This window comes from Excalfactoria chinensis, chromosome 3 (genome assembly GCF_039878825.1).
Source record: "Excalfactoria chinensis isolate bCotChi1 chromosome 3, bCotChi1.hap2, whole genome shotgun sequence".
Lineage (NCBI taxonomy): Eukaryota > Metazoa > Chordata > Aves > Galliformes > Phasianidae > Excalfactoria > Excalfactoria chinensis.
This window is the reverse complement of record NC_092827.1, coordinates 90,414,940-90,441,163: the sequence shown is the minus strand read 5'-3', so window position 1 is coordinate 90,441,163 and position 26,224 is coordinate 90,414,940. Positions and strand designations below refer to the sequence as shown.

The window sequence follows — 26,224 nt, the reverse complement described above, 5'->3', positions numbered from 1 at the left end:
ACTTTCTTCTGAAAACTGTTGCTTCTCTACTGCTGTTGTACCTCCTATTAGCAGTAACATGTCACTTTCAGCCTTTATAATGACCATTTTGTCAAGAACAGTCAGTGACAGACCCTAGGCCAAGGTATGAGAACCCCTAAACCTGATGGATCTGTTAACAGCATAGCTGAGGTCCCCGCTTGCTTCCACAGCAATCTTTTGCAGGCAGAGAGAGTCTCAAGCTCTGCTTCAGAAACATGAGACAAGCAGAATATAGAATCACAGAGTGTCACGGGTTGGAAGGAACCTCAAAGCCCACTCAGTCCCAGCCCCCAACTTGTGGGCAGGGCTGCCCCCCACCAGCTCAGGCTGCCCATTCAACTTGGCCTGGAGCACCTCCAGGCACTCACAGATGACCCAGCAGCAGCTCAAATCCAACATCCAGTGCTGGAGATTGGCATTTCTTTTTCACCTTTGGGAGAAGAAGCCTCTTAACTAGGAAAAAAAAATAAGTGCTCAGAAGAAACCTCTGGAAGTTCCATGGTTGGATGTGGTGCTACATTAATCCACCACACAAGCCTCCATTGACAGCCTGATACCAAAGACAATAAAGAGACCTAACCACAGACATCCTCGCAGTCCACGAAGCTGAAAAAAAACAAGCCACAGCAAAATTTTTAGAGGAAAGAGGAGCCAAAATAAGTTGCTGTCTGAAACCCAAAGGGATCACAATGGTTTCACTTCTTCTTCCATTTCAGCTGGGTGCTCCACATAGCAGCAATGCTCAGGGTTTCCAGCCAAGCTGTAGCTCCAGCCAGTCTAGAGAACAGGCAAGACAGACGTTTCTTCCTCCAGCCAAAATAACACCTTGATGCTCAGAAACATCAACTTTTCCACTTGCCACAGCAAGGGCAAGAAGGTGGCACACAATCAGCACAGGTCTGTGTAAGTATTCCAGCCAGCAAAAAACAGTAAGCACAAAACAGACAGGTCCCCCTTGAATGATCATGCAAGCTCCTGGCAAGCAGGTCATGTTTTAGTGTTACCACTGAATTAATTGCCTGTGTGTTAAAAAACAAGAGTTAAGCCAGACATCTGGCATCACACAGGTCAACAAAGCCAGCACGCTCATGCTACTGTCTTAAGGAAAACACAGCAAGATTTTCAGACATTTCTACCTAAATAAGCTTATCTGGAAGCAAAGCTACACGTTTTACATCAACTATAGACAGCATTTCCTGCAACAAAGTTAAGCTCATTGCAACCAACTCAGACAGAAAGCTTCTGGGAAAGACAAATCAGCCTTATAACTTACAGCTGTGGCTAAGTATCAATTGTGTCATTACAATAAGCAAGGTATGCTGGAGTAGGATCATCCATCATCTCCAGGCAGATACCAGTTACCACAAGCACCAATGAAAGGAGCAGAGCAGAAGTCAGATGAGCTCTTAGTACACTCTTGAGCACTTTGCTAGAGGAAGATTTCAGCAACTAAGCAGCCTTCAGTCAAAAGGACACTACTAGCACTGACCCAAAGAACTGCAGCTAAGTACCACTGAATCACAATAACACACACAGCAGTCAAGCTGATGTCTCTGCCCAACACACATCATTGCTAGAGTTCACACCAAGGTTAACTTGTTCACCATTTCACTCCAAGGAGTTCACACGTTTGCAGAACTTGTTGAGACTCTGACATATTCCAGGCCACAAAAGGCAGTTTAAAAAGAAATATATCCAGTAAAACTTAGACCCTAAGGAGAGAAGGGAAGGTTGATCCTGTCAATCCACCCCCTGGAGAAAAATAGAACAATCCCAGCAGAAGCATTAAGAGCTCCAAGGACAGCCAAAGCCAGTGCTCAGATGGACCTGTTCCTGCCTGTTGGTGGCTGGGGTGTCATGCATGCAGTTGCACAGAACAAAGACGAGGTTCAGCTGGCAGCAGCTCTATAAGCAGAGATGGCTTTCTGCTGGCTGGGAGGAAGCTGCTTGTATTTATGTCACTTGATCACTTACTGCTAAATTTTTCAGTCCCTACCTCAAACAAAGCAGCAAAATGAGCTGCAGTCCCACATGGCTATTCTCTTATTGCACTAGCTTTTCTAAGCAAACCAGATGAGAAAGTTCACACATCAGCATCACAAGACGTTTTTGCCCTGCAGAAACACCTGTTCCATCACCAATGCAAGACAAAGCAATACAAAAAATACCTTTAAAATGCACAATTGTGGCATACTCCAGCTTAGCTCCTTTTCCTTAGGCAGTTCTACTGCAGGGCTTCATACTAAAGCCCTTCAGAAGACTGGGCACCATTTTCCCATTCCACATCTCATCAATTTGGAGACACTTGGGTGAAATGCAGGAAGCAACCTCAGTATCCTCCAGGAATTATGCAGAGATAGAATCATAGAATGGCCCAGGTTGAAAAGGACCTCAAAGATCATCTCATTTCAATCCCCTTGCCATGGGCAGGGTCACCAACGACTAGACAAGGCTGCCCAGAGCCACATCCAGCCTGGGTTAGATAGGATCTGTCCTAACAGTGCTTGGACACTGCTTTAAAGTATTCTTGCTTATAGAGAAGTGCAAGCCCCAGCACTGCAAAGGTGTCATATTCCTGCACTGATATCATCAAGTACACCATCAGCTCACACTTACGAGAAAGCAAAATGAGCTTGTAAAGGCAGTTTTCTTACTAACACCAAAGGGAGTTTATGCCTGTTGTTACACAGGCATTTTATTGCTACTGCATCACGCTGAGAAGGTTGCATTTGAGGAACTACCAGCAATTAAAAGTATCTGAGCTTCCACGAAAATGCTGTTTTTAAGCACTGCTCATGCTGAAGTGAGGACAAAGCTGTGTGTCAGTCAGTCTGTTTCACCTAAGCTCTGCAGCTACAGATCACCCTGCTCCTGCTTATCAAGAATAGACTACGAAGATACTGCACTGCACCAGGAATGGGACCCAGTACTACTCGTGCTCAGGAAAGGCATTCCTTTGAGTCTCTGAAGACTTTGGGTTTCTTTGGAGGACTGGAGCTGTGCAAATCCTGTGTTTAGGATGTTCATGAAATCTGTACTGTTCATGAGAGTCTGCTGGACTTGCACAGTTCAGAGAGAACTAAAAAGACTAAATAACCTTCAAGTGAGACCACAGTACCAAGTCTCTAACAGTGGATGTGAAAGAAGAGAAAGGAGAAATGCGAGTGTCTTGAGAGGCTTTCTGTGTCTTAATCCTCTTGAGAATCAGCAGCACATTCTGTTTTCTTTCCCACTTAACAGCTTCAGGAATACAGTCGTAGAAGAGAACTAATCAACACAGGAGCTATTACATTTGGCATGCCTAAACATCTGAGGTCTACTCTCCTATGAAAGACAGCTTTAAATTATTCAGTAAGATACTTTTGGAAATGAAACACTAGAGGTAGCTATGCAACTACTGGCAAAGCTGTGCTTGCTTCAAGGCTACTAAAGCACTAATGAAGCAAGACCCACACAGAATTTGCTTTTGCATCCCTGTTTTAAGATCACATTAAGTTCCAGCTTCAAATCTTATGAAAAATAGCTACAAGGGCTGGCAGAACAATGCTAGCCAGATGTTGCTTGCTCAGCCAGCCCTTCTGCCAGAAAAACATGTTGCAAGAGTGTCCCATTCTCAACCTTTCTCCAGAGTTCCTGTAGCGCAAGTCTGGCAGGCAGGTCAAGCTTCTCAGCCTTTGAAACTTATCACAGAATCACTCAGTCTCTGCCTACAAATAGCTATGATAGGGCTCAGCTGGACCAAAGGTCAGAACCTGCAGCAAGTTATCTACTAGGCTTCTTTCTTCTCTCACTGAGCCTCCTCCCAAATCCAGTAGAAATCCACTGAAACAAATAAAAAAGCTTGTGAGCACAGGCACAGCAGATGTAAGTCAGCCTGATCCAGCAAGCATCATCTACTTCCACAGGGCTGCTGCAGTCTGGTAGCAGTGCAGCATACAGCAATAGAGCACTGACAGTAAAGAACCACTTTCTGTGCTTGTCTTTATTACTGGAGGGAAATGCAAATAATAGCCAGTGAAAGCAGATGGCATTTTCAATATCATCTCCCTTTTCTCCAGTGTTTTTCATTATATAATCAAGCAAATCCTGGTTGTTTCCTTTTCAAAGGTGAGAAAATTGAGCAACAGAGTTAAGTCGATGTTAGACTATCACCCAGTGGTAAAAAGAAGCAGTAGATAGCAAGAAGCAATCTTCAGTCCCAGAGCAGGAATCCTTACTAAATCTCACTAAATCACACAGCTGCTGAAATAACTTCCCTAAACTCCTATTCAGGGTGGAAAAAAATCTTATTGAAAATGTAAACAGAACAGCCTTTCCTTTGCAGTAGTTCACAGAAAAGCGTTTTGTGCATTCACCAGAGTATTTCCAAATGCAGGAAGAACACCATGTCCTCTGGAAATATCAGGAAGCATCAGTGAGCAACAACCACACTCGAATATTTTCCTCCAAAGCCTTCCACATCCATTGTTACTAGGTGCTGCAGGGGCTCTTTCAGTCCACATCCACCTCAGACACAGACCCTTCCCACAGCCTTCACTTGTTCTCCATAACACACGTGCTGAAGGGGATTCCTACAGTTGGACTTCTTCCCTCCCACGCCCAGTGAACAGGAAACTTACAGGACCTGATAAACATGGAGGTAACATTCTGAGTGATCCATCTTAAACCCCCTGGAACCAGCCTTTGGTAACACAGTAAAGGAACTTTTGTCCAACTACAATGTTATTTAAAACAAACAAAACAAACAAAAAAATAAACAACACACAAGAATCCATAGGTAATGATCAAATCAGATTCTGCATGTTGATTAGCTGTTAACCGTAGTTTCCAATGTTGATTACATAGGCTGGAACTGAAAAAACCCATGTGGAACAATTAGATTTCTAGGCATGTTCCAGATGTTGCTGCCTCTACCACAGCACCATGGTATGCAATGAGAACATGCACTGTAATCACTCCTAAACAGTTGGCTTTGAAGTATAAACACATGCAAGATATCCCCTTCAGTCCAAATCATACATGTTTAAATTCCATACATTGTAAACCCTCTGATGGTAAGACAAACATACAGTTGCATTACAGGTGACAGATGTTGCCTGTTTAAGTAAATTCCAGTGTTGTGTTTGGAAATGCAGTGGATTTTGTTTGAGCAAAGAATCGTACAAAGATGCCCCACCATATTCCTTAGACATTAATACTATGCATACCATCTCCAAAGCAAGAGCAGTCAAACCAAGGACAGATACAGCAAGCTGTACATTTTCCTGTGGCAACAGAACAGTGCTAAGTGCACATGTTAACAGGCTGTCTTCACCTTTCCTCCTCAGCCACACACTGCTTCAATCACATGCTTCTTTCATACCTCTCGAGTATTTCAGGACTGTGACACTTTATCACAGATGGATGGTTAAACATGCTGAAGATTAAGTCTGCAAATAAACGGAGACCGGAAGGAGCCCAGGTAAAGATATCCATCGTGCTCATGTGCCTCGCTAACATAAGGTACTGTCACTCCAGTGGGATCATGAAAGCTTCTTCTGTAGGATCCTGTCTCACTAAGTTCAACAACAAGGCTACGCTTGGGCACAAGCTTTGTCACAGTTTCTTGGCTCAGTAACTAGAAGACAAAAATAAAAAGAAAATTAACAAAAGACTGTTGTACACAACTGGAAATCAGATATGCAGCCAAAAACCATTCCACACCCCTCCACTGAAGCAGCTTAGAACAAAAGCACACATTTTGAGCAAACAGTATTACACAGGCTTACAATGTGACAGCTCAAAAATTTGTTTTAAAGATCAACCATCAGAAACGTACTCTGACATTGGGCTGAACAAACGTCCTCGCAGGAGGCAGCAGCTTCTTTTGGTACAGCTGATGCTAAGCTGCAGACATGCTCTGCTACCCATAGCACCGCTCTGTTAAGGCGCCTGCACTGCACCAGCAAAGACAGCACAGCACAGATGAGAGTTCATTTAGCTGAACTGCCACTCCTATGCCAAATGTTGACAGATGATTTTAATTAGCTTTTTTAAGGGAAGCATTTTCAAGTCTTCATATTGAGTAAAGACAACTATTGCATTTATTCAGTAACAGATGTCCTTCACAAAATACATTATTGTTGGTATTCCTTATATCAAAAGGGAGTGCACATTGAGTTGAACAAAGAGCCATGTAGCAGCATATGTAGCATACAAATTGTCTCCTAGGATGCCTAAGGAAGGTGCTAGAATAGAGGAAGTTTGCTAAAACCTCTCTGAACACTTGGCAGTAAGTACTTCAAGGACCTCAGGTATAGGTGCTTGGCATAGACCCATGAAGGTCTTCCTTCATGTATCCAAATAAAGATCCTGTATGGCTGCATGACTAAGGCAGAGAAAACTCCACTTCTTTCTTCTCAGATCAACATAGAAGACAATTTAAAGACGTGTCTGTCTGCACCACATGGAGACAACCACAACAGTTTTAAACACAGCACTATTTTTATTTCAATCTTCCTGTGAATAGGAAGAAACATAACAAACCAATTTTTTTTTAGTCACTTTCATTCCTATACTAAAGGTCATTCTTTCTGTCTTACCTTAAATATCATCCTTTTAATCCATGGTTTTTCAGACAAAAAGTCTAACATAGAAAATCCAGGATTGGGACGGACAACAGGCATAGCTACCCAATATCCACCAGAGCTGCTTAATCTGATATTATCTGGAAGACCAGGCATATTCTCAACAAACATATCTGCTCCACCTTTCATCAGCCCAGACACGTAATACCTGAAAGTTATAAATAATAGGATTATAGTATATTAAATCAAGCAGTCTAATTAATAAAGTATAAACAGGAATTTACTTTAAAATGTTAATGTTTCCATAGCTTGGCATAGGGAAATAAAGCACAGACATTCTTCTCTGTCAGAAGATGTCAGCTTATTCTACTGCACACAAGGAGCCCATGATGGAAAGATTATGCAGTACAGATGCCTCCAGTGGAAAGTCCTCTCTGATACTGATAACTACAGAGTTTAGGATTTCTTTTGCCATTCAGCTCAGTCAGTTAATTTTTAAGCAGACGGAATCAATAGTTTCAGTGAAGTCACACTCACCTCCTGATTCTAGACATGGTTGTTTCAAGCACCAGGACAAAGTCTTCTGCAGGAGAGAGCTGGACACCATTGGGAAACCTCAGTCCAACCATTAAGACTTTCACTTCTTTTGTTACTGTGTCATATTCAAGGAGACTAAAAAGAAAGTATTATACATGTTTGTAAAGACAGATATTTACCCACTGTGGTTTCATTTTTCATGTTTCACCTCCCTGCACATGCATTTCACCTAAGTTAAAGAGGATGAATAGCAAGGAAGTGTTTGCTTATGAAGACAGGAGCAATACTACTGCCAATCTCAAGAGGTCTATCCATTAAAGATTTAGTTAGGGCATAATGCTAACACCTCCCTTTTCAAAAGCACATTCCACTTGAGTCTTCTGAAAGGAGAAAGAAAAAAAAAGCAATCTCATTTACTTTGCTTCAGGTCTCATTAGCATCATCCACATCTTCTTCCACCCCTCCTGGTCAGTGCAGTGCTTGCACAGGTGGTTTATAACAAGAATAACTTGCAGACCAAGAAAGCATCCAAGTTTATTCCTACTGGTGAGCTTAAAGTAAGTTGAATGCCTTGGGGAAGGGATACTTGCCGCCCATCATCTGTGCCTTCCATAAGCAGGAATAAGAAGTCTCGTCTTTGCCATTTGCTACTGGAGTCTGTGAAATAGATTTTCCTGCCATCCCGGGTCATTGTAAGGTCATTCAGAAATGACAACTTTTGACCTTCAATCAGTGTTTTGGTTGACACAAGCATTTTAGTTTCACCTGGTTAGAGAAAAGACAGACATGTAAGACCAGCATTTATATGTCCTGCCTGGGCAGCAAGTTAAATACTAACAGATTATTAGCAAGCACTTCACATTTTTTCCATTCTTGCCTCTGTTAAGTAAGAAGGTTTTGGATTGCAATGGAATAACTCAGCACAATGTAAATGAGAAAGAGAAAACACTCTTCAGAAAAGCTGAAACAGTAGATGTTTCCTTCTGATAGGCAGCAGACTTGCCACATTTCTGAAGCTCATATAAAACCAAGCATGAAAGCAGTCCCAGCATTGTAGAAGTCAAGCAAACCAATTACCACTCTCTCTTTCCCCATCAATCTGTAGCACTGAAGAAGAGTGCTTTTTAAACATTAAAACACTGGCAGGTTCACTGAACTGTTCTGGCACAGTTGGCACATCACCCGGTAAATTACTATGGCCAAGCCTCTAACACAACAATGAAAATCTGCTGTAGTCATATTTGGGCATGGGGTTTGTTTGCCTTCTTTGTCTTTTTGACATGACTGAACTAATATGGCAGCTGTCTACCACCAATAAGGAAGCCCTTGATTACACTCTCCCAAAGCCACACAGTCTAAACCCTTCCAATTGATCCGATATGGTATTTGGCCAAATCTCCTTTCCCCCCACACAGAGCCAATATGGAAATGTAAAGAAAGTGAGCCCTTCAAGAAAGTAAACCATGGATTTCTGATGGCACAGCTCCTGAAACTCAGATCTGGCTCAGGAACATACAGTGAAGGACACAAAGCACAGTGCCTTTCTCAGCAGGAACAAGCCATTTAATCTTCAGCCACACCAAGCTACGCCTTTCTTCACCTTCTATAGATTGGGGTTACAGAGAAGAGGTCTTCACTACCACATTGCGAGATTAAGGCAGAAACAAAGGGATAACAAACACAGCAAAAAGCTTATGTAACTGCAAGGTATTTTTCTACCTTTATGAAAACTAACAGCTGCACAGAGCTCATGAGTCCCAAGGCATCTACTTTGACAGTCAAAAACACAGCTTACCAGAAGATAACTGTTAACACTGATCTAGACAGACACAGAAAGCAAGTGATTTGCTACAAGAAAATAAATGAAGATCTTAAATGGCATGTTTCATCCAGACAGCTCCAAACTGCTTTAAAGAAAAGACAGGCATTGCCTGCAGTGTCTGGCAAAACTCTAAATGAAGAGCAGATTTGTCAGTGGAAGAGAACTGCTGAGTAAAGAAGTCATACCTGTGCCTGGATTAACTTCATAGAGTCCATAATAAGCATCTGCCACAAAAAGGGTGTTATTTGGTCCCACTCTGATACCAAGTGGTCGTCCACAAGTTGACTCATCTTCAGGAGTTCCTTAGGAAAAATGTTTTACATGGTTTTACAAATAGAGATTAACATGGGGCATTCATGCTAGCTGCATTAGATTGAACTACAGCTTAACAAGACATTAGTGCCAGTGCCATACACACTTTCACTAAAGAAACAGTTCTTAAGTGCCTGGGTGGGAGTGATACAGATAGCTCCATGTTTTGACCAGTCTAGAGATAAACCTAGCTAGTTAATAGCCTGACAAATGATAACAGCTTCCCCAACTAGGGCTGAACATCAGAAATCTGGATTTAAATTAACACTTTTTTCCTATGAAGAACTAGTTTTACTATGAGATTATTTTCACAATAAAATGCACACACTCCTTGGAAGCATCTCTAACTGGAAAGAGCTAACATTCTGATGAAAGAATAGCTTTCTTATGACTACAGACTTAACATGGAACAACATTTGTGTCCGCTTGAATCCTAAGGAACTATGACATTTAGAGCACCTCTAGTTTGAGACATTATTAAGACAGTCTGCTGGGGAAAGCAGTCAGCACTTCTATCACTACTTCTCCCTCACAGCCTGAAAAGGGCAAGATTCCAGGGTCCCCACTATCTCTTTGCCCCCAAAGAAACAGGACAGCATAATTTTGCTACCTTTCCCAAGAACAAGCTGCACACTGTGCAATAGAAAAGGTGATTTGCTGTATCCATCCTCCCCCACATTCATGCCTGAACAGAAGCTGAAAGTCCAGCTTTGTATCAGCTGGCAGCAGACTGTCTGCTGTCAGTGCCAAGGCTTCCCTACTTGTTAGGCAGCCAAAGCAGATCAGAGCCTGGTCTTGTGAACAGCCATTTAAAATACCTAAAATGCTGAGCATGTTAGTGAGAGCCACGTAACGCCAGCCTACAACCTCTGCTTAACCAGTGACAGAAATAGGGCTGCAGACATTCAGTAATTGATAAATACTAATAAACAATCCACTACCAGTTGTTCTTACTTCCAGAAAACTCATTAAGAAAAGTAAATGAGTGGTTGGAAAAGATGTGTGGAATTCAACAAGAAATAACTGCTACCACAATCCTCCACTGCACTTACCAAGGAAGGGAAATTGGTACAACAAAATGCAAGTTAAATTCTATAGAGCAGACATATTTATTTACAAAATCTCCAAACAAGTTCATTTTACCTATTCACACATTATCTCAGAGTTCATTCACTCACACTTGCTTAGAGGTCTTCAGTTTTTACAGGGTGGCCCTTTGCCACACAATGCTGACTTCACCTTCTATAAATATCAGGCCAGGTTGCTGACCTCTTTTTTTTCCTGTCTTTTTTTTTTGGGGGGGCGGGGGGGAGGAAGGGGGTATATGCTATTTCTGGATGGACCAACAGTAAAAGGAATATTATTTGTGATACATGCAACCTCATCTTCCTGGGGTTAAGATGGAGGGTCTTCTACTGACAGGTCATCCATGCCGCAAGCCTTATCAGAATGCAGGCCCTGTAGTTGTGGCATAAAAAAACCCAAACTGAATTCCTAAATTTTACTGCTAGGAGCAGTGTCCTTTGTTATCAGCAGCACACATTCCCATTCTTTTAGCCCTTTGCTCTACTGTTCCTCCCGGTGCTTACAGAATTATTTCCACTCATATTTCATTAATAGATATGCTAATATTTCTGTTACAGATGTCTACAGGGGAAGATACGCACTTGCATGGGAAATCCCGACAGAACAACAAGTTCATCAACACAAGTACCTGTTTTTGGGTACACTATGCTCAGAAGTTGTCACTTACCACAAGGACCATGGCCAATTCTGGCTACTGTCTGTATTTCCCCATCTTCAATTTTGAGAATCTTCCCATCAGCTGTCCCAGTAAATAGCACATCTGCAAAAATAACTGCTGTGATTAACTTGACCACAAAACTGAATATAAACAACATGGAAACTTTGCCATGCATCCAGATGAAGTAGCAAATGAAAGATGATTGGACTAGTAGAGCCCATTGGTAGGACTCTTACTTCTTCAAATTATCTGAAGTCTTAAGTTTGCTAGTTATACTTCTCAAAGGGAATAACAATTTCCTGCTGGTCACATCATTCATTTCACCCATGGCTCGGCTGCCACAAACAGGAAGGTTTCCTAAAGAAATTCTGTTGACAAAATTAGGTAACAGAAAAGCTTCAAGAAATCACTTCACACAACATGAACAGAGACAGGCAACAAATCCATAATCTGAAGAAGGAATTTAGACTGCTTTGCTGCTGTGGATTTACATATATACTTTTAATACTCTGCTAATTTATGAGACGATTTAGCAGGAGGAAAATAAAGGATGCAACTGCTAAGCACCTTTCATCAGTGCTTACCGCCAATACTGACGATGGATTCTGGCCCAACCAGTTGATTCTCCCATAGTCGCTCAGCTTTCTGTAACTTGTTATTGGGCTCTAGCACACCCGTCAGGAGGGGCGGTTCCTTCAGACTGCAAAAACAGAACACAGAATTCATGACCCTTTGCACAAATGTGCAAATGCCATTGAGCAACGAGTTGGATCCATTTTTTTCTAGTTTGCCGACTCCTGATAACTGACATATGCTTCATATATAATGTATTTCTAAAGAGAAAACTCAGCTGGCAAGCTGCAAAGGTGACTCTTGATCATCAAAGATAAAAATGTCCTTGTTTTGTTGATCTGAAAAGAGACTGATCATGTATTCTTAAATTGCATAAGTAATTTAGCTTTAAGCCCAGCAATACATTTCATGTCCATATTCCTTACAGAAAGGCAAAGGATTCAGCACCACAACATGACAGAATCATAAAATGGCCTGGGTTGAAAAGGACCTCAATGCTCATCTAGTTTCAACCCCCCTGCTATGTGTAGGGTTGCCAACCACCAGATCAGGCTGCCCAGAGCCACATCCAGCCTGGCCCTGAATGCCTCCAGGGATGGGGCATCCACAACACCCTCGGGCAGCCTGTTGCAGGGAGAAATAGAATTCTTCTTTTCTTACTCAACTGAAGTAGCTGTTTTTCCTGGAAATACAGATGCATATTACTAAACAAAAAGATTTGTAAGTCTATAATTTGACAGTACACTAAGATCTGACACCATACAACATCTTCAGTAAGGGAAATAAAGAATTTATTATTTATTATAAAGAACTAACATACTACTGGTGACAGAAAGCATTCCAGCACTCAACATGCATACCTTCATACCATACTGAACGACATATTCTTGTTCATAACTTGAATGCATTCCCATAGAGAAAGACCAATTCAAAGGACTAAGTTGCACACAAAGGAAATTGCACTCAAATCTAAAAATTATAAAATAGGGTCCAATCTTGTGAACCCTTATTCACATAAATGGCCTTATTTGAGTCAAAGGGAGCTCTAGTGAAGTACAGAAATATGAAGAAAGGTAAGACATCTACACAGCTTCAACTCAAATACCACACACCAGAGCACTGTGCTCCAAATTCAGCTGTTGCCAATAAACACAAATATGTCTCAGCCACACTCTTATGTTCTTAAAAAACACACACATAAACCACTCCAGTTTCCATGAGTTAAGGATTTCAAATCATTAATGAAGCTGCATTCTTGCTCAAGGTGATAAGCTCATTAGTTGCTCAGTCACAGGAGCACGCTAAAGCTCCCAGGGCAAAGCTCTGGATGAATTTTTGGATTGAAATTATTTTTTATATGACCACAAGCAAATGCCTTCTACCTGCAGAACCTCTAAAGACATGGTTTGACTCCAAAACTCGCCCAGGTTCACAGGATCCAGGACCTCTCCAGAACCAGATACACTGCAACCACACTGTTCATATAGTGAAAGCTGTGGAAATTTCAATGTATTTAGTAATTAAGGGTAAAAAAAAAAGTCAGTGGATCTGCAAACTGGAAAAGTTATGAGAATTGAAGAGAACAGGTACACAATACAAATAATGTGGGAGAGAGAGGCTCGCTTTATGTGTTTGGTTACAGAGCAAACTTTCCAATTTAAGCACTAGGTCCTGACCACACAAGATTTACAGCAGAGTTGCTTTCACAGTGCAAAGACAAGATAATTTCCCATCTCTTTTTCCAAGTGTTAGAGAGTTTCAGATTAAGATAACAGTAGATTCAAATAAGGAACTCGCTCATTCACCAAGAACTTTGGACAACTATGTTTTCAAGTAGAAAATCCTTCCCAGGATCAGTATCATGCAATACAGACTCATGGAGAAAGAACTTGGAATAAATCAGTTGCAGATGTTTCATGTGGAATTTCAGATGTCACCTGCCTTCCCCCTCCCCTCCTTATATAAGCCCCTTCCTTATTTCCAGTGGCTTACCAGAGTAATATTGCTATAGGTGAAAGCAAGTTCTACACGTTCTTCCACTGAAGTCATTGCTTCAAACAGCATCCATCTACTTCAGCTGTTTCAGAACACTCCGGAAACACCACACAGAAGTATCCTATGTATTGTACAGGCCTAAACCACTCCTTAATTTGCTTTTTAGCTTCACTTCAAGAACATGAAGCAATACAAGTCAATGATTTGGGCAAGAATGGTTGTCCCAGTGTGGCAAAAGGGACTTAAAGTAAGAGATGTAAGCATGCAAAACCCTGATATGCTCTGGATGAGAAATAGACCAGAACAATATAATAGGAAAAGCTCTGTAGACAAATCCTACCGGGTTCCAGAATTAAGTTGCAATGTATTTCAGGGAATACTTTGTTAAACTCAACACAGCAAAAAGCATTTTACTAAGATTTGCAAGCAAGCAGCTTAGGTCTAATAGCTTTTTGGCAAGACTTGTAAGTACTACCCTATCACATTAACAGTTTCCTTAAGCCCTAGAGACGCTCACAATGTTGTTCTTCCTTTTCATTACAGAATTACCACATTGATCCTAAATCTTCAGCAAACTTAGCATTTTCACTTACTTCAAAATGCCAGAAGCACCAACTTGCCTGACTACACTAGCAGACTGTTTCACACACAGTGCAGGTCATATCCTCTCGTGCAGCTGGCTCACTGTTACATCCCATATTTGATATTAATTCAGACAGTTCAAGACACAAATCACCTAAGTGTGTTTGCTTTACAAGATGTGCATTTAAATATAACACCGCCATATGGTTCAGCTGGTACCAAGCACTGAATCAATCCAGCCAGGTTAACCATTCAGTTTATATCTTCATATGAATAGTGTCTCTTGTCAGAAACGGGTACAGTTTGGGTTCAGCTGTACTGCCTGGCCCCTACTGAAAATGTGATTTTTGTCACCCTGAAGACAAGAGCACATGTAAGTAAGCACAAGCTCTACTGAGAGCTTGGGCAGCTGAGAAAAAAACATATTTGAGATTAATGATCAAAGGAAGTAATTCAGCTCCCCCACTGATCAGTGCTAACACAACTGCAAGGTGACTCGGAAACAGACTGGGTGTGCAAAGCCCTGACAATGGGTAACAATGCAATCACTCCCCATCTTCCTAATCCAGTTGGAATCACTTTACACAGTCGCCTCATTCATAAAAAAACAACATAGCACAACACATACCAAAAGTCTCAGTTCCACATATCTACTTCAAAACAAAGCAACAACATACCTTATAGGCTGGGGGTCTATAGGACAATCCAGTAGAACGGTTGCTCCGAGCAGGGGCACAGCCAGAGATGCAGCCAAAGTCAAGAAGGTAACGCGGAACACCTTGCTGCTGTAAGCACTGTCAGAAACACATAAGAAATAGGATTAGCAAGTGATGCTGGTTTAGGATGTAATAATTAAAGAAATCCACAAACTTTAACAGCCTGTTTCCTATACCAAAGGAGGCAGAAACACTTTTACTTCATCACCTTCTCAGTCCCAGACCTGAATTAGAAAACCCAAACCTTAACTATTCCCTAATGCTGACTGACACTGCCAGCCAAGACTGCACTCAGTCACACAGAGGCAAACAGCACCTGGTTGCCCTGCATCAATCCTGGACCATTTCCAACGTACCGTCCTTCACCAGCCTGTTATCCAAACAATAGGACAGAGAACTGCTGCCCAGAGCACAAACAGCACAACTGGGCAGCTAACAGCATGTACACACAGTGCTGGTATCGGCCTCGAGGTAACCTTTGGGATTATCTGCTGGGAAAGGAAGGGCACAGCCAGGCCTGGATCTGCTCATTGCCTGCACCAACAACAAACTGATGCTGCAATACTCACTGCCCATCACAGTTCCTTCCAGACAGCAGTCCCCTTTGGGCACTTCAGCAATGTCACAACAATAAGCCTATCTCCAAGATGATGTAATCAGATCACGAAGCTGCTTCAAATAAGCTTTCTCATGTGCACTGATTGACCTCCTTGCAATTCTCAGGGGCCAAACTGCCCTTGTGATGAACCACCAGATCTCAGCACCAGATGTCTCGAGAAAGCAACATCCCAGTCTTTTTCCCTTTGCCCTTGGAATGGAGAGACTGACAGCGATACAAGGTGGTCCCTAAATCTACACAAAGACTTCAGCTGTGAGCCTCACGCTTCCACAGCCATTCAGAAGACGATGGCTCAATACTTTAGAATTGAAAGTGCTGTCAGCAGTCATGGAAGCACCTCTGTGTCAGCTGAGAACAGCTCACACAAAAGGAAACTAATAAAGATGAATGAGAACTCATCTGCCAAGCCAACTTAATTAAAGGTCCCGAAAGCGTGACTTAGGTAAAGGTCATACTTCTGGGCTTCAATCAAACTTGCAATGTATTGACAGTAAAAGAAACAGGCAGGAAGAATGAGGCAACATGCAAAACCCCACTCCAAGCCTGCAAACTGCAAGACCTACTTTAGATACTGCTGAAATGCTAGAATTTAAATAAAAGCAAGCACACATAAAGCCAACCAATTCCCAGTCCTCTAGCTATAACAACACTAATTTAGTTGTCACTGAGAACTGTCACACAGCTCTTGGATACAGGCTGGCAAAAAGACGCTAGGGGTCAGCACAGCCAGCAGTGTGGGCTGCCTCCTCTCGGCAGAGGAACCGCAGGAGCGGCAGCAAGGAGGGCAGTTGTCAGCAAGAGTTTCTGCACGGCTCCTATCCGGAATACAGGCACCCTTCAGAAGTACTTCCACTGCTTCGTGCAGGACAGTCTCGAGAAAGTGGGATCCGTGGATGTCCTGGATCGCTGACAGAGTCCTAGAAACACAACTGATGTGCGCAAAGTTAGCAAGAGAGGTGGATGCTGGAAAGAGCAATCGCAAGGTGCTGACAGCATCCCTAGATAACAGGGGCTACAAGTACAGTAGTAAGCACCTCTTGCATCCTGGTGACGCAGAGGGGGAGAGAGAAAACCTTCGAGGGTACTCAAATAGGAAAAGCGATGGTGAACCAAAGCAGTGCCAGACTAAGAACGGCTGAGGATAGAAGAGACCCTGATGATCGTGCTTTGGTGGAAAGCAAAGCAAACACTGCTTTCTTATCGCCACCACCGCCTGCAGCTACAGAGGAGCCAGTTTTGAATGGAACTGGTAGGCAGCGAGCCGTAAATGGGATCCTCCTTAACCAATGAGGTGTTTATAAGAGGCGTGCGGTCACCTCTCTGAACTCCTGCCAGCTCCAAACAAACTAACAGCATTACACAACAGCCAGTCACACCCACAGCAGATCCGTGCAAGCCACAAGGGGATAAGCGGCACCGCTCCACGAGCTGCGTGCGGACTGCGCTTACACAGCCCCGGTACATAAACTGACAGACGAACAAACACCGCCACCGGGCACACACGAGGCCGGCAACGCGCTGCCCGGCCGCGCAGCAGCAGCACCGAGCGCCCAGCGGTACCCCGGGGCGGACAGCGGGGCCGGGCCGCACGTCCGGGCCTCCCTCACCGGCACCCAGCTCGCAAACCCGCACCGGACGGGTCTCCCACCTGCCCTCCTTGGCCTCCTGCGCCGGGCTGTCCTCGGTGATGACCTGCGGGCGGAGCGGCCGGCGCTGCCGCAGCCCCTCGGCCTCATTCATCCTCCGCAGCTCCGTCCCCCGGTCCCGGCCTCTGCCCGCCCCCCGCCCCGCCCCGCCCTGAGGTACGGCCGCGCCTGCGCGCTACGTCGCGCTCCCTCGGCTGGTCTCCCTGCCCTGAAGGCTGCGGGTCGGGGCTCGGCTCGGCCCCGCCGTGTTGGGGGCCGCCTCCCGCCGGCCGCTCACCCACCGCTGTCCGGTCTGCAGGACCTGAGCTCGGCCCGTCCCCGCTGCTGCTCCGGGGAGGAGCCGCTCCATCCAGCAGGTGGCAGCAGGGGGCTGAGCTGGGGCTGGTCTGAAACGGGCCGGGGAGAGCTTCGTATGGAGGGAGAAGTTGCTGTTCTGACTGCTAGGAATGAAACCCCACACGTGAAGAGTCAGACGCCTACGAGGCAAAGCCAACACATCGCGTAGAAGCGGGTGCTGCTTTTAATGATAAATCTGAACACAGAGATCACTGATTTTGGTCAATGACAATAAATGTAAGGCACGATAATTAACAACGACGACAAAATGAAAGGCTTAGCATTAATACAACACAGCGTATATCTGTACAACACGCATCACCAATAGGAGATACCTTTTTCTTTCCTAAAATTAAGCAAATCGTGGTCTGGTATCTCGGGTGGTTATAAAAAGGCACCAAGATCAGGTTTTGTGGGTACATCTGAGTGGAAAATGAGATACAGGCATGATGGACAGGCACGGCAAGGTTATATTACAACTAGATGCTGCCACAACAGACATAGAGGCACTGTTCCCCTCGTAGGCCTTGTCAGCCTTTTTCAGTGTTTTCATTTGCCCTTTATGACAGACCGCAGCAGGTAAAACTAACTCTGAAGCTTCTGGTGAGGTTACAAATGCAATCTAGCACATCACCCCCGCATTAATTGTGGATGCACAAAGGGCCACCTGTTTTGCTTTCCAAAATGAACCAACCATGCACAAAAGTATCCCATGATCCCACTATGAAGCATTCCAAATACAGTTGCCTTCTTCACTAATGAGAGTGCATCAGGTCAAAAGGCAACAGGCCTGAAGCCTTTTGCTAGCGACATCCTTCTCCTGGTATTTCAAGAGGACCCCAGCACCAGTTCTGCAAGCTAAGCCCCTCCTTGAACCACAGTCTGAAACAGCTGCACATGAAGCTGAAAACACTGATGATGAGCACCATTGCTGGTGCTCACCACGTGCAGTAAACAGCAAAATGCTCAGCTCAACTCAGACTTGCTCTGGTAACGCAACCACTGCAATGAGAGATTGCAGTGAAAAAAGATGAAAGGAGGACTCCTAAGGCTGGAAAACTTTATGCACATTCAACAGATGTGGAGACGTGGAACTGAGGGCCATGGCTAGTGGTGGTGATGGGCTGACAATTGGACATGATGATCTTACTGATCTCTTCCGACCATGACGACTCTACGATTCTATGACAGCATCATGTGTTCTCTTTGAGCATCCTAAGGGGCCTCAGAGTACACGGGTGTAGGTGAAGCAGTACACCTATCTCCCCTTTCCCTCACCAGATGAATTGGATAACAGTGTCTGAGTGCACCAAAGTGCGCTGCTCCTCTCACAGCCAGTCCTTGTGATACAGTTCAGGTGAATTAGGCCACATGTCAGTGACAACTGGACTTTCACGTGGAAATTTCAGGTCCACAGGACAAGGAAATTCTGTAATACAGAAAATGCTTTCTTGACTAAAAGTGGTGTGATTCTGTTCAAAGACCAGTTCTCTTTCTCCACCCTATATTGCAGGCTGCGTGGGGGACACTGTGCATGCACAGACAGCTTCTTTGAACAAGAGAGTCTACTTTTTCTGTCAAAAGCATTAGCTACTGTCAGCTTCCCACTTGAAAATCACTTAAGGAAGAGGGGTTTAATTTCTGCAGTGGCAACAGAGGATGTAGGTAGTGGCTGTCTCTAGAAATATTAACATTCTGTCAGCTACATCAAACTTCATGATCCTCAACTTCCCACAAAGCCCACAGGATGGATACTTATTTACCTTAGGCAATAATGGATTGCAGTCAGAATGATGGGAACTGCAACAAAGTATAATCTTCCCTACTGTATTACCCAGACCCTGGAGACATTTAGATTTAAATATATATATATATAGCTAACATACTCAAAAGGAACTTTGAGATCAAAGACCACAGACCTGACTGAGAACGTGTCATACTGACAGTTCTCTTCCCCATTTGGTGCCAGAATCTCTGCTGGCCAAAAAACTCCACACTCCTCATACAAGATCACCCAGCTCTTTTCTTGCCCGGTCCTCAATTAGGTGCACAGATTGTGTTTCTAGTGCACAGTTCCACTGGAAAAGGAGGAACTGAATTCAGCAATAAGTTACTCCTGCAAAACTCTTGTAAAACTTGGCTTTTCTACAAATTACTCAGCCTGTCTGATTACAGATCATTTGGGAGTGGGCTAAAGTGACCATTCACTGACTGGAAATCGTACAAGTCAGCCAGTCACAGCAAACCTTTCTAGCACATCTCTCTGGCTTCACACCTCACTTGAACACTTTGGGAATTTATTCCCCCATGCTCCTCTAAAAGACAGCAAAGTAAACATGGTTTCCTTTCCATAATGACTTTAAGAAACAAAGGCAACTATAGAAATTATCATCACCGGTGAGGAAGAGGAAAGTTGCTTTAAAAATCCCAGCTGGTGATCTCAATCTCTCAAGGCAGAATGAAAACACTTGGGACCAGATCCCTCATACACAACTGGCAACGCACTGGGGATGTGCAGAGTTCAGAGATAGGTTTTGTGGCTCAGTTTTGTAGCTGGAAGTGCTAATACTGGGTTGCATAGATGTGGCATGATGAAACACAGGCTCGTGATCTCAGGTGGGTTCTGGAAATATAGTGGAAGGCACAAGTCATTATGAGGAAAGCCACAGGGAATATCAGAATGTGAGATAAATATCTGGTTAGCCACGTCCTTCTCATTTCCCTAATAATACATGTGAAATATCTATTAAAATACCCAGCATTGCTGAAAAGGCACCACAGTTGCAGTTAAAAACAACTACTTGAACTTGGATATCCAAGCCGAAGGAAAAATAGCAGGAATGTATTCCAGGGCTGCTCTTCAAAAAGCGAAAGTATAGTATAAAAACATTTCCTTCTATAGTAACATTGAAATGAGAAATATTAACATCTTCATCTTGCTTAAGCTCGTATTATTTTCACCACAGCTAATGGAAACTGCCAATGGCTGTTCTACAACAGCCCTAGAAGCAGTATGAAGGAGCTCCCTGACTGTGCAAGGCAGCAGATAGCTCCTAGCTCTGGATAACTCAAAACACCTTGTGGAGAACAAATCCTATTTCTCTAGAAGGGAACAGAGTTTTGCAGAATACACCAAGAGAGAACCATGTTGTTTGCCCAGTCATTCAAGACCCTCCACATTTCCAGAGCAGAGATATTCCAAAGGCATCTGCTATGAGGAACTCTTCTCCTTTTTGTACTTCTGGTACGCATCCAGTATCTCTGTGACGACACTTGGATCATCAAGTGTGGTGACATCTCCCATGTTACTGGATTGCTCAGTGACTACTTTCCTCAGCAGCCTCCTCATGATCTTCCCTGATCGGGTTTTAGGAAGGCGTTTCACCACCTGCAGAAAAGAGAAAGACATGCCTGTATCAGAACTTGGATCCTGCTGGAAACCATGTGGAAATCTGGCTGAACTTTGCTAAGCCTGGTGCTATCTCATTGCTACAGCTTCTCTGAGACTCCTATGAGCTATTCAGTGAGCACAGTAGTTTATGTCCAAAGGAATATTGCTAGCATCAATATCATGGGCTATAAAATGTATTCTTATACTGGACTTTGCTCCTCATTTACTCATTGCTGTGTAACTCCAGGCTAGGTGCTGCTGAATATGAAGCTTTTTGGAGACTCAGGCCCTGAATAAGCTGTTAACTGTTGAGCTAGAAACGCCTGAAAGCTCATAGAACAATAGAAGGTTTGGGTTGGAAGGGACATTTATGCACAGCCAGCTCTGATGCCCTGCCATGGGCAGGGCTGCCCCAACAAGCTCAGCTGCCCAGGGCCCCATCCAACCAGGCCTGGAGTACTCTGGGGATGGGGCACCACAGCTTCTCTGGGCAGCTGTGCCAGAGCCTCACTGCCCTCTGAGTAAAAAAATTCCTCTTAAGACATAATCTAAGTTTCTCCTCTTTTCATTTAAAATATTAATGTTGCTGCATGTCAAAGAAGGGATGACAAATGCCACCTAAGGCACAGGGTGTGCCTAAAATTCCCCTTTACCAGAACTCTTGCCAGGAAAGGTACTCTCAGTACTCTCTGTGCATGGATGTGTACATTCAGACCGATGCACCTGCCTCCTCCACCCACAGATCCCTCCACTAAGTTCTCTTTTCCTGCTCCTTTGTCCTGCTAGAGAGAGACAACTGCAACACAGCAGATAGGAAAGGCAAAGCTTATTAAAAGTGGCTGCTCCTGCTCCCAGTCCCACTTAGTCTCCCACTTACCAGAATGTGATCAGGCACAGCATACTTTGCTATTTTGGTAGCCACTATAGTTTTGAGCTCTTCTATGACATGGTCTGTATGAGCTGTCTGCTTTTTCAGCACTATGAAAGCAAAGGCACCTAGAAGAAAAATGAGAAAAATGAAATATGAGTACCTCGTATTAGGTCCTGGCTGGCAGAACTACTCATCTGAATGCCAAGGCAGGTTTCAAATCATTCCTAGGCACAATCTAGGGGCTGACAAGAAAACTATCAGTCATGTGTACAAAAGCAGTCAGATTCAAGCCCCTAGAATGAAGACCCAGTCTTGTCTTAGCATCCATCGACCAGATTGGTCTCAGTGACAATGATAGCACAATGACTAGCAGAGTCATTGGGATCAAAACCAACTCAAACCAACTGTTCCATTCTGCTCAAAGGGTTTCTCTGAGCACAATCCTGTTTATGAAAGCTCTATCACATATATAAACACTATGTATGAAAACAGTCAAGGGAGCAATACCTGCACTTAGCTTAGGAAGTTATTTTCATGGCTGCCTTTGCCCCTCAGTACTGCATTGCCAGTCAAACCAGCCTTCTATTCCCTGGACACCACTTAGCACAGATTGGAAACTAAATGTATTTATGTGTCAAGTCAGGATGCTGCTTTTCACATACCTTCTCCTTTGATTTCATGGGGATACCCAATCACAGCTGTCTCAGGGACATCAGGGTGATCAGCCTTCACAAAAAGTAAAACAAAAAATAATCAGAGCGTAAAGCCCTTCAGCATCTGTGCCTGCTACTTTTGCAGTACCTGCAATATCCTGCCATCTCCCTTAGCTATTTCTCACCCTACCTTGGAAGATTCTGTTGCATGCAAAATAGGAAAGCTGGATTCCACCTTCCTACCGCACAGTCAGCTGGTGGCCACAGGCACCAGTTGCTGGCAGTAGCACTTACTCCCTGGATTGGTCCTGCTTTCAAGCACACTAATAAGCATTCTTGCAGGGGCTGGAGCAGGGGCTGGAGTAGATAAAATCAGAGGTTCCTTCCCACTTCAACCAGTCTGTAATTCAATGATGCTTTCTCTTTGTGTGTGTAAGGCTACAGTCCCAAGTGATATCTGGCCATAGCCAAATCACACACAAAAGCTGTCATGCATTGCTCTGTGCCTCAGAGATCTGTCTCCAGCAGAGTGAAGCTGCTGATATCACAGTCAACACTTGATCAGTGTTTATCAGCATCCAAAGCACACCAGAAAGAAAGAAAGAATTTGGCCTTCCCTTCTTCCCAGAAGCATGGAAGGGTTGTTCTGCTGAATGCACATTTTTATTATGATCCAGAACAGTGAATTATTCTGCCACACTTCTTGGGTGAAATTGGTACTCATTTGCAGTAAGGAGACAGTCTGGATGTACAGGCTGGGAGAACTCACATACCCAAATCTTACACAAAAGAGTGGATTATGTCATAAATTAGATGAAAAATATGAAAAAAAAAAATCATCACAGAGCAATACAACATACAAATATATTTGCATATTCACACATATACATATATAACAAGTGGGGGAGGAACCAGATCCTATATCCATGATCAGAAATTCACCCAGACAAAACAATTTAAAGACAACAGAATCCTGTGTGCCATATAAACTCTGGTTTCTCAGATGTTACATTTAAGTGCTGTTTGCAGGCAAGGCACATAATACAGAAATAAATATCCAGGTCAGGCTTTGAAGGTAAGTGCTTTGAGGACTTTTTGTTATCAATCCTCTGAGCTAATACTATTCTCTCTCAGAATGACAGGCTATCTATCTTTGCAGCTAACGTGAATCAAGGTTGCTTCAATGCTACTGAATTCTCAGCCATATTCAGCTAGTTCAGATGAGCATGAACCACCGATTTGGGAAGTAAAGGCTGAGTGTTAGCAGAGGGGAAGGAAGGAATGGGAGAGCCAATCCCTTACGAAGACTCTACCAGCATCTAAAATTACAGCTGTATGTAAGTAGGGGCAGAGGTTCAAAGGCAATACTACTACTACAAACAAATCAGGTTTTGTACTTGTTAAAATTCATACAGCTTCTTTCAAGGGCTACCCAGCCCCACAGATGTTTGCCTGCTTGCAGCTTACCATTGCATCTTCTATCTCTGCTGTCCCAAGCCTGTGTCCGCTGATGTTAATGACATCATCCATGCGCCCTGTTATCTGGTAATAGCCTTCTTTGGTCCTGTAAGCACCATCCCCTGTGAAATAGTAACCTAATGGAAAGAGATGTGGGTGGTTATCAGCAGAAAGCGTGCCGGCCTATTGCCTGGGGCTCTGATTCAGGACAGATGGGAAGACAAGAAAGGCAGACCAGATCAGACAGTTTGCAGGCTAAGCTTACAGATGCATGATTGGCCACACATCATTTTCCACTTCCCTTTGCTATCCTCAGCCTTTGGCTGCTATCATTAGGCTGTACTGGCTGCTAGATCATCTGGGCAGCAGCAAGGCAATGGTAGGCATCATTGCCTACAATCACTGTAAGCAACCAGCAGCAACCAGTGGCTGACGTCCCTGCGATAAAACCAAGCCCACCAACACAGTGTAGTGATGCTCTGTTGGATTTACAAAACCAAAAAGGGTTCTCAGATCTCTCTATGCTTTACACTCCTACAGATGCACAGCAACTGCTCACCCGGGCTAATGCATACAGCCCCCAAATACTTCAGATGCCATCTGCTGTCATGCAATAGGCTGCTGATCAAACTCAGGTCTGCAGCTTCACCTCACTGCTCAAGGAAAATTGAAAATGCTCAGCTGAAAGTGAACAGCTCTATTACATTTTGTATATGGGAATACTGACAATTTTTTTAATCACTTATGTTGGGTCTGATAAAAAACCACTTCTTTTGCTGGCTAACAAAGACGATCCCTTTCCCTTTCAGCATATGACCATGGTAGAAACTCTGCTACCAGGTTAGTTGAAAAGCAAACAAACAAAGCCATGTCCATGAGAGAATTGTTCCTGTTGCACTTTGGTGCAGCTGGCAGCTAATGCTGCAAGCTCTGAAGGCAGCTTTTGGCAAGATCCATTACTGTCCAGTTCATAGATTTTCAGTCATACTTCATGCCCTTCCAATCAATTATCTATTGACAGGAGCTATCAACCTATGTTAAATACCACTGTGATTTCAGATGCAGATATGAAATGAATAACAAGGGAATAGAGGCTCATTCAACTTCATCGATTCCCCATTCTTATTTTCCACACAATTTTGCACTTGCCAGACCGTCATTCCAATTCTGCTCTACCCTGTGGCTTCCCAAGCCCTTTACCTTGAGTGAAGACAGTGGTGTTGTCCAATGTCCTATAAAATGTTCTCCCTGCCACTAGCAATTACTTGCCAGATTCAACATGACCACGCTTAAAAAGGGGCAGGTGTAACACAGCACGCGACAGCCCAGGCAAGATTCAGTGATGCAGGAGGTACTTTCTCATCCTACAAGCTTCTTTCCAAACGAGACAAAAATGGCCCCAAGGAAAGTGTCCTTGGATTTTTATTCTAGACACTGCAATTTTATAAATAAATGCATTTCCATGTGACAGCCAGAACAAGATTACCATTACTGCATGCTTACAATACGCAACACACCAAATGCCAGCAACCCCCAAGATCTAACTTGAATAGAAATACCACAAAGCACTGCTGAAAGTATTCATTGTGCTTATAATGCAGTGCAAACCACACTCCCTTGACACTCTCCTTACCTGGATAGGCTTTGAAATATGTATCAACAAATCGCTGGTGATCTCTGTAGATCGTTCTTGCCAAGCCAGGCCATGGCTCTGTGATGCAAAGTGCACCAGACACATCGTTGCCCTCTAGAACTTTTCCCTGCAGGTTCAAGCACAAAAGGGATGATCAGAAGAGTAAAAAAGGAATAACAAGTGCCTCTGACTCATTGATACAGTAAGAATCACCCTGTTGCTCAGTGCAGACTGCCAATGGTTGGCCATATGGGGAGAAGATGAATCTTCTAGTGAACACACCATCTGTGCTGGGCCTTCCTTATTCCTCAAGGCCTGCAGTACTGAAGATAAGACAATTTTAAGTCTCAAAGAACAGTGAATCCTGTGATTCTGCAGAGGGCAAGGCTGGAAAAGATGACAACAAAGGCATGCTAAGCAGCCAGAGAATGCCTGGGGTGAGGCTAGGAGGGAAGTGCCTGGACTGCCATCTTTCACTTACACTTACACTAACCGCCACATTCCCTTATTAAACTGTATATGAGGAGATTACATGCTTTACTGGGCACTGGAGTACTGATGGGGATTGCTCAGCAAAGCTTCAGAGATCAGCATCAGTTCTCTCACAGACACATACTGCTGCAGGGCCTCACGCCTTGCATTTCCCTTGGAAGACTTCATCACTGGCTTTGCCAGTCTTGCTAAGTCACTGGATGTTGTATGCACTGTTCCAGCTGTTCATCCCCCTGGTTTCCAAGACATGCATGACT

At 43.7% G+C, this 26,224-nt stretch overlaps 2 protein-coding genes across 2 annotated transcripts in view; both read right to left on the bottom strand.

Moving 5' to 3' along the window:
- Window positions 1–4,799: 4,799 nt before the first annotated feature.
- APMAP (adipocyte plasma membrane associated protein) lies at window positions 4,800–17,268 on the bottom strand. Its single transcript, XM_072331914.1, has 9 exons — window positions 17,136–17,268; window positions 14,830–14,946; window positions 11,587–11,702; window positions 11,012–11,104; window positions 9,132–9,248; window positions 7,715–7,889; window positions 7,125–7,259; window positions 6,603–6,795; window positions 4,800–5,638 (listed from the first exon to the last, which is right to left on the bottom strand). The coding sequence occupies exons 1-9, from the start codon at window positions 17,225–17,227 to the stop codon at window positions 5,429–5,431; spliced, it is 1,248 nt and encodes a 415-aa protein (XP_072188015.1). The 5' UTR covers window positions 17,228–17,268; the 3' UTR covers window positions 4,800–5,428.
- Window positions 17,269–17,637: 369 nt separating this feature from the next.
- ACSS1 (acyl-CoA synthetase short chain family member 1) overlaps window positions 17,638–26,224 on the bottom strand; it is a 31,513-nt gene continuing 22,926 nt past the window's right edge. Inside the window, exons 10-14 of the mRNA XM_072331913.1 lie at window positions 25,476–25,602; window positions 23,852–23,979; window positions 22,394–22,457; window positions 21,738–21,856; window positions 17,638–20,857 (exon numbers count right to left, since the gene is read on the bottom strand). Coding sequence (XP_072188014.1) covers window positions 20,681–20,857; window positions 21,738–21,856; window positions 22,394–22,457; window positions 23,852–23,979; window positions 25,476–25,602 — 615 coding nt within the window. The 3' untranslated portion in view covers window positions 17,638–20,680. The remainder of the gene's footprint in view (window positions 20,858–21,737; window positions 21,857–22,393; window positions 22,458–23,851; window positions 23,980–25,475; window positions 25,603–26,224) is intronic.

Excerpts from the sequence above, each read along its gene's own strand:
- APMAP (XM_072331914.1), bottom strand. The coding sequence starts at position 17,227 with ATGAATGAGGCCGAGGGGCTGCGGCAGCGCCGGCCGCTCCGCCCGCAG. Across the intron at positions 11,105-11,586 it reads ATCCATCGTCAGTATTGGCG|ATGTGCTATTTACTGGGACA; the intron begins GTAAGCACTGAT and ends TTATTTTTGCAG. Across the intron at positions 7,260-7,714 it reads GAAGGCACAGATGATGGGCG|TCTCCTTGAATATGACACAG; the intron begins GCAAGTATCCCT and ends CTTTCTTTTTAG.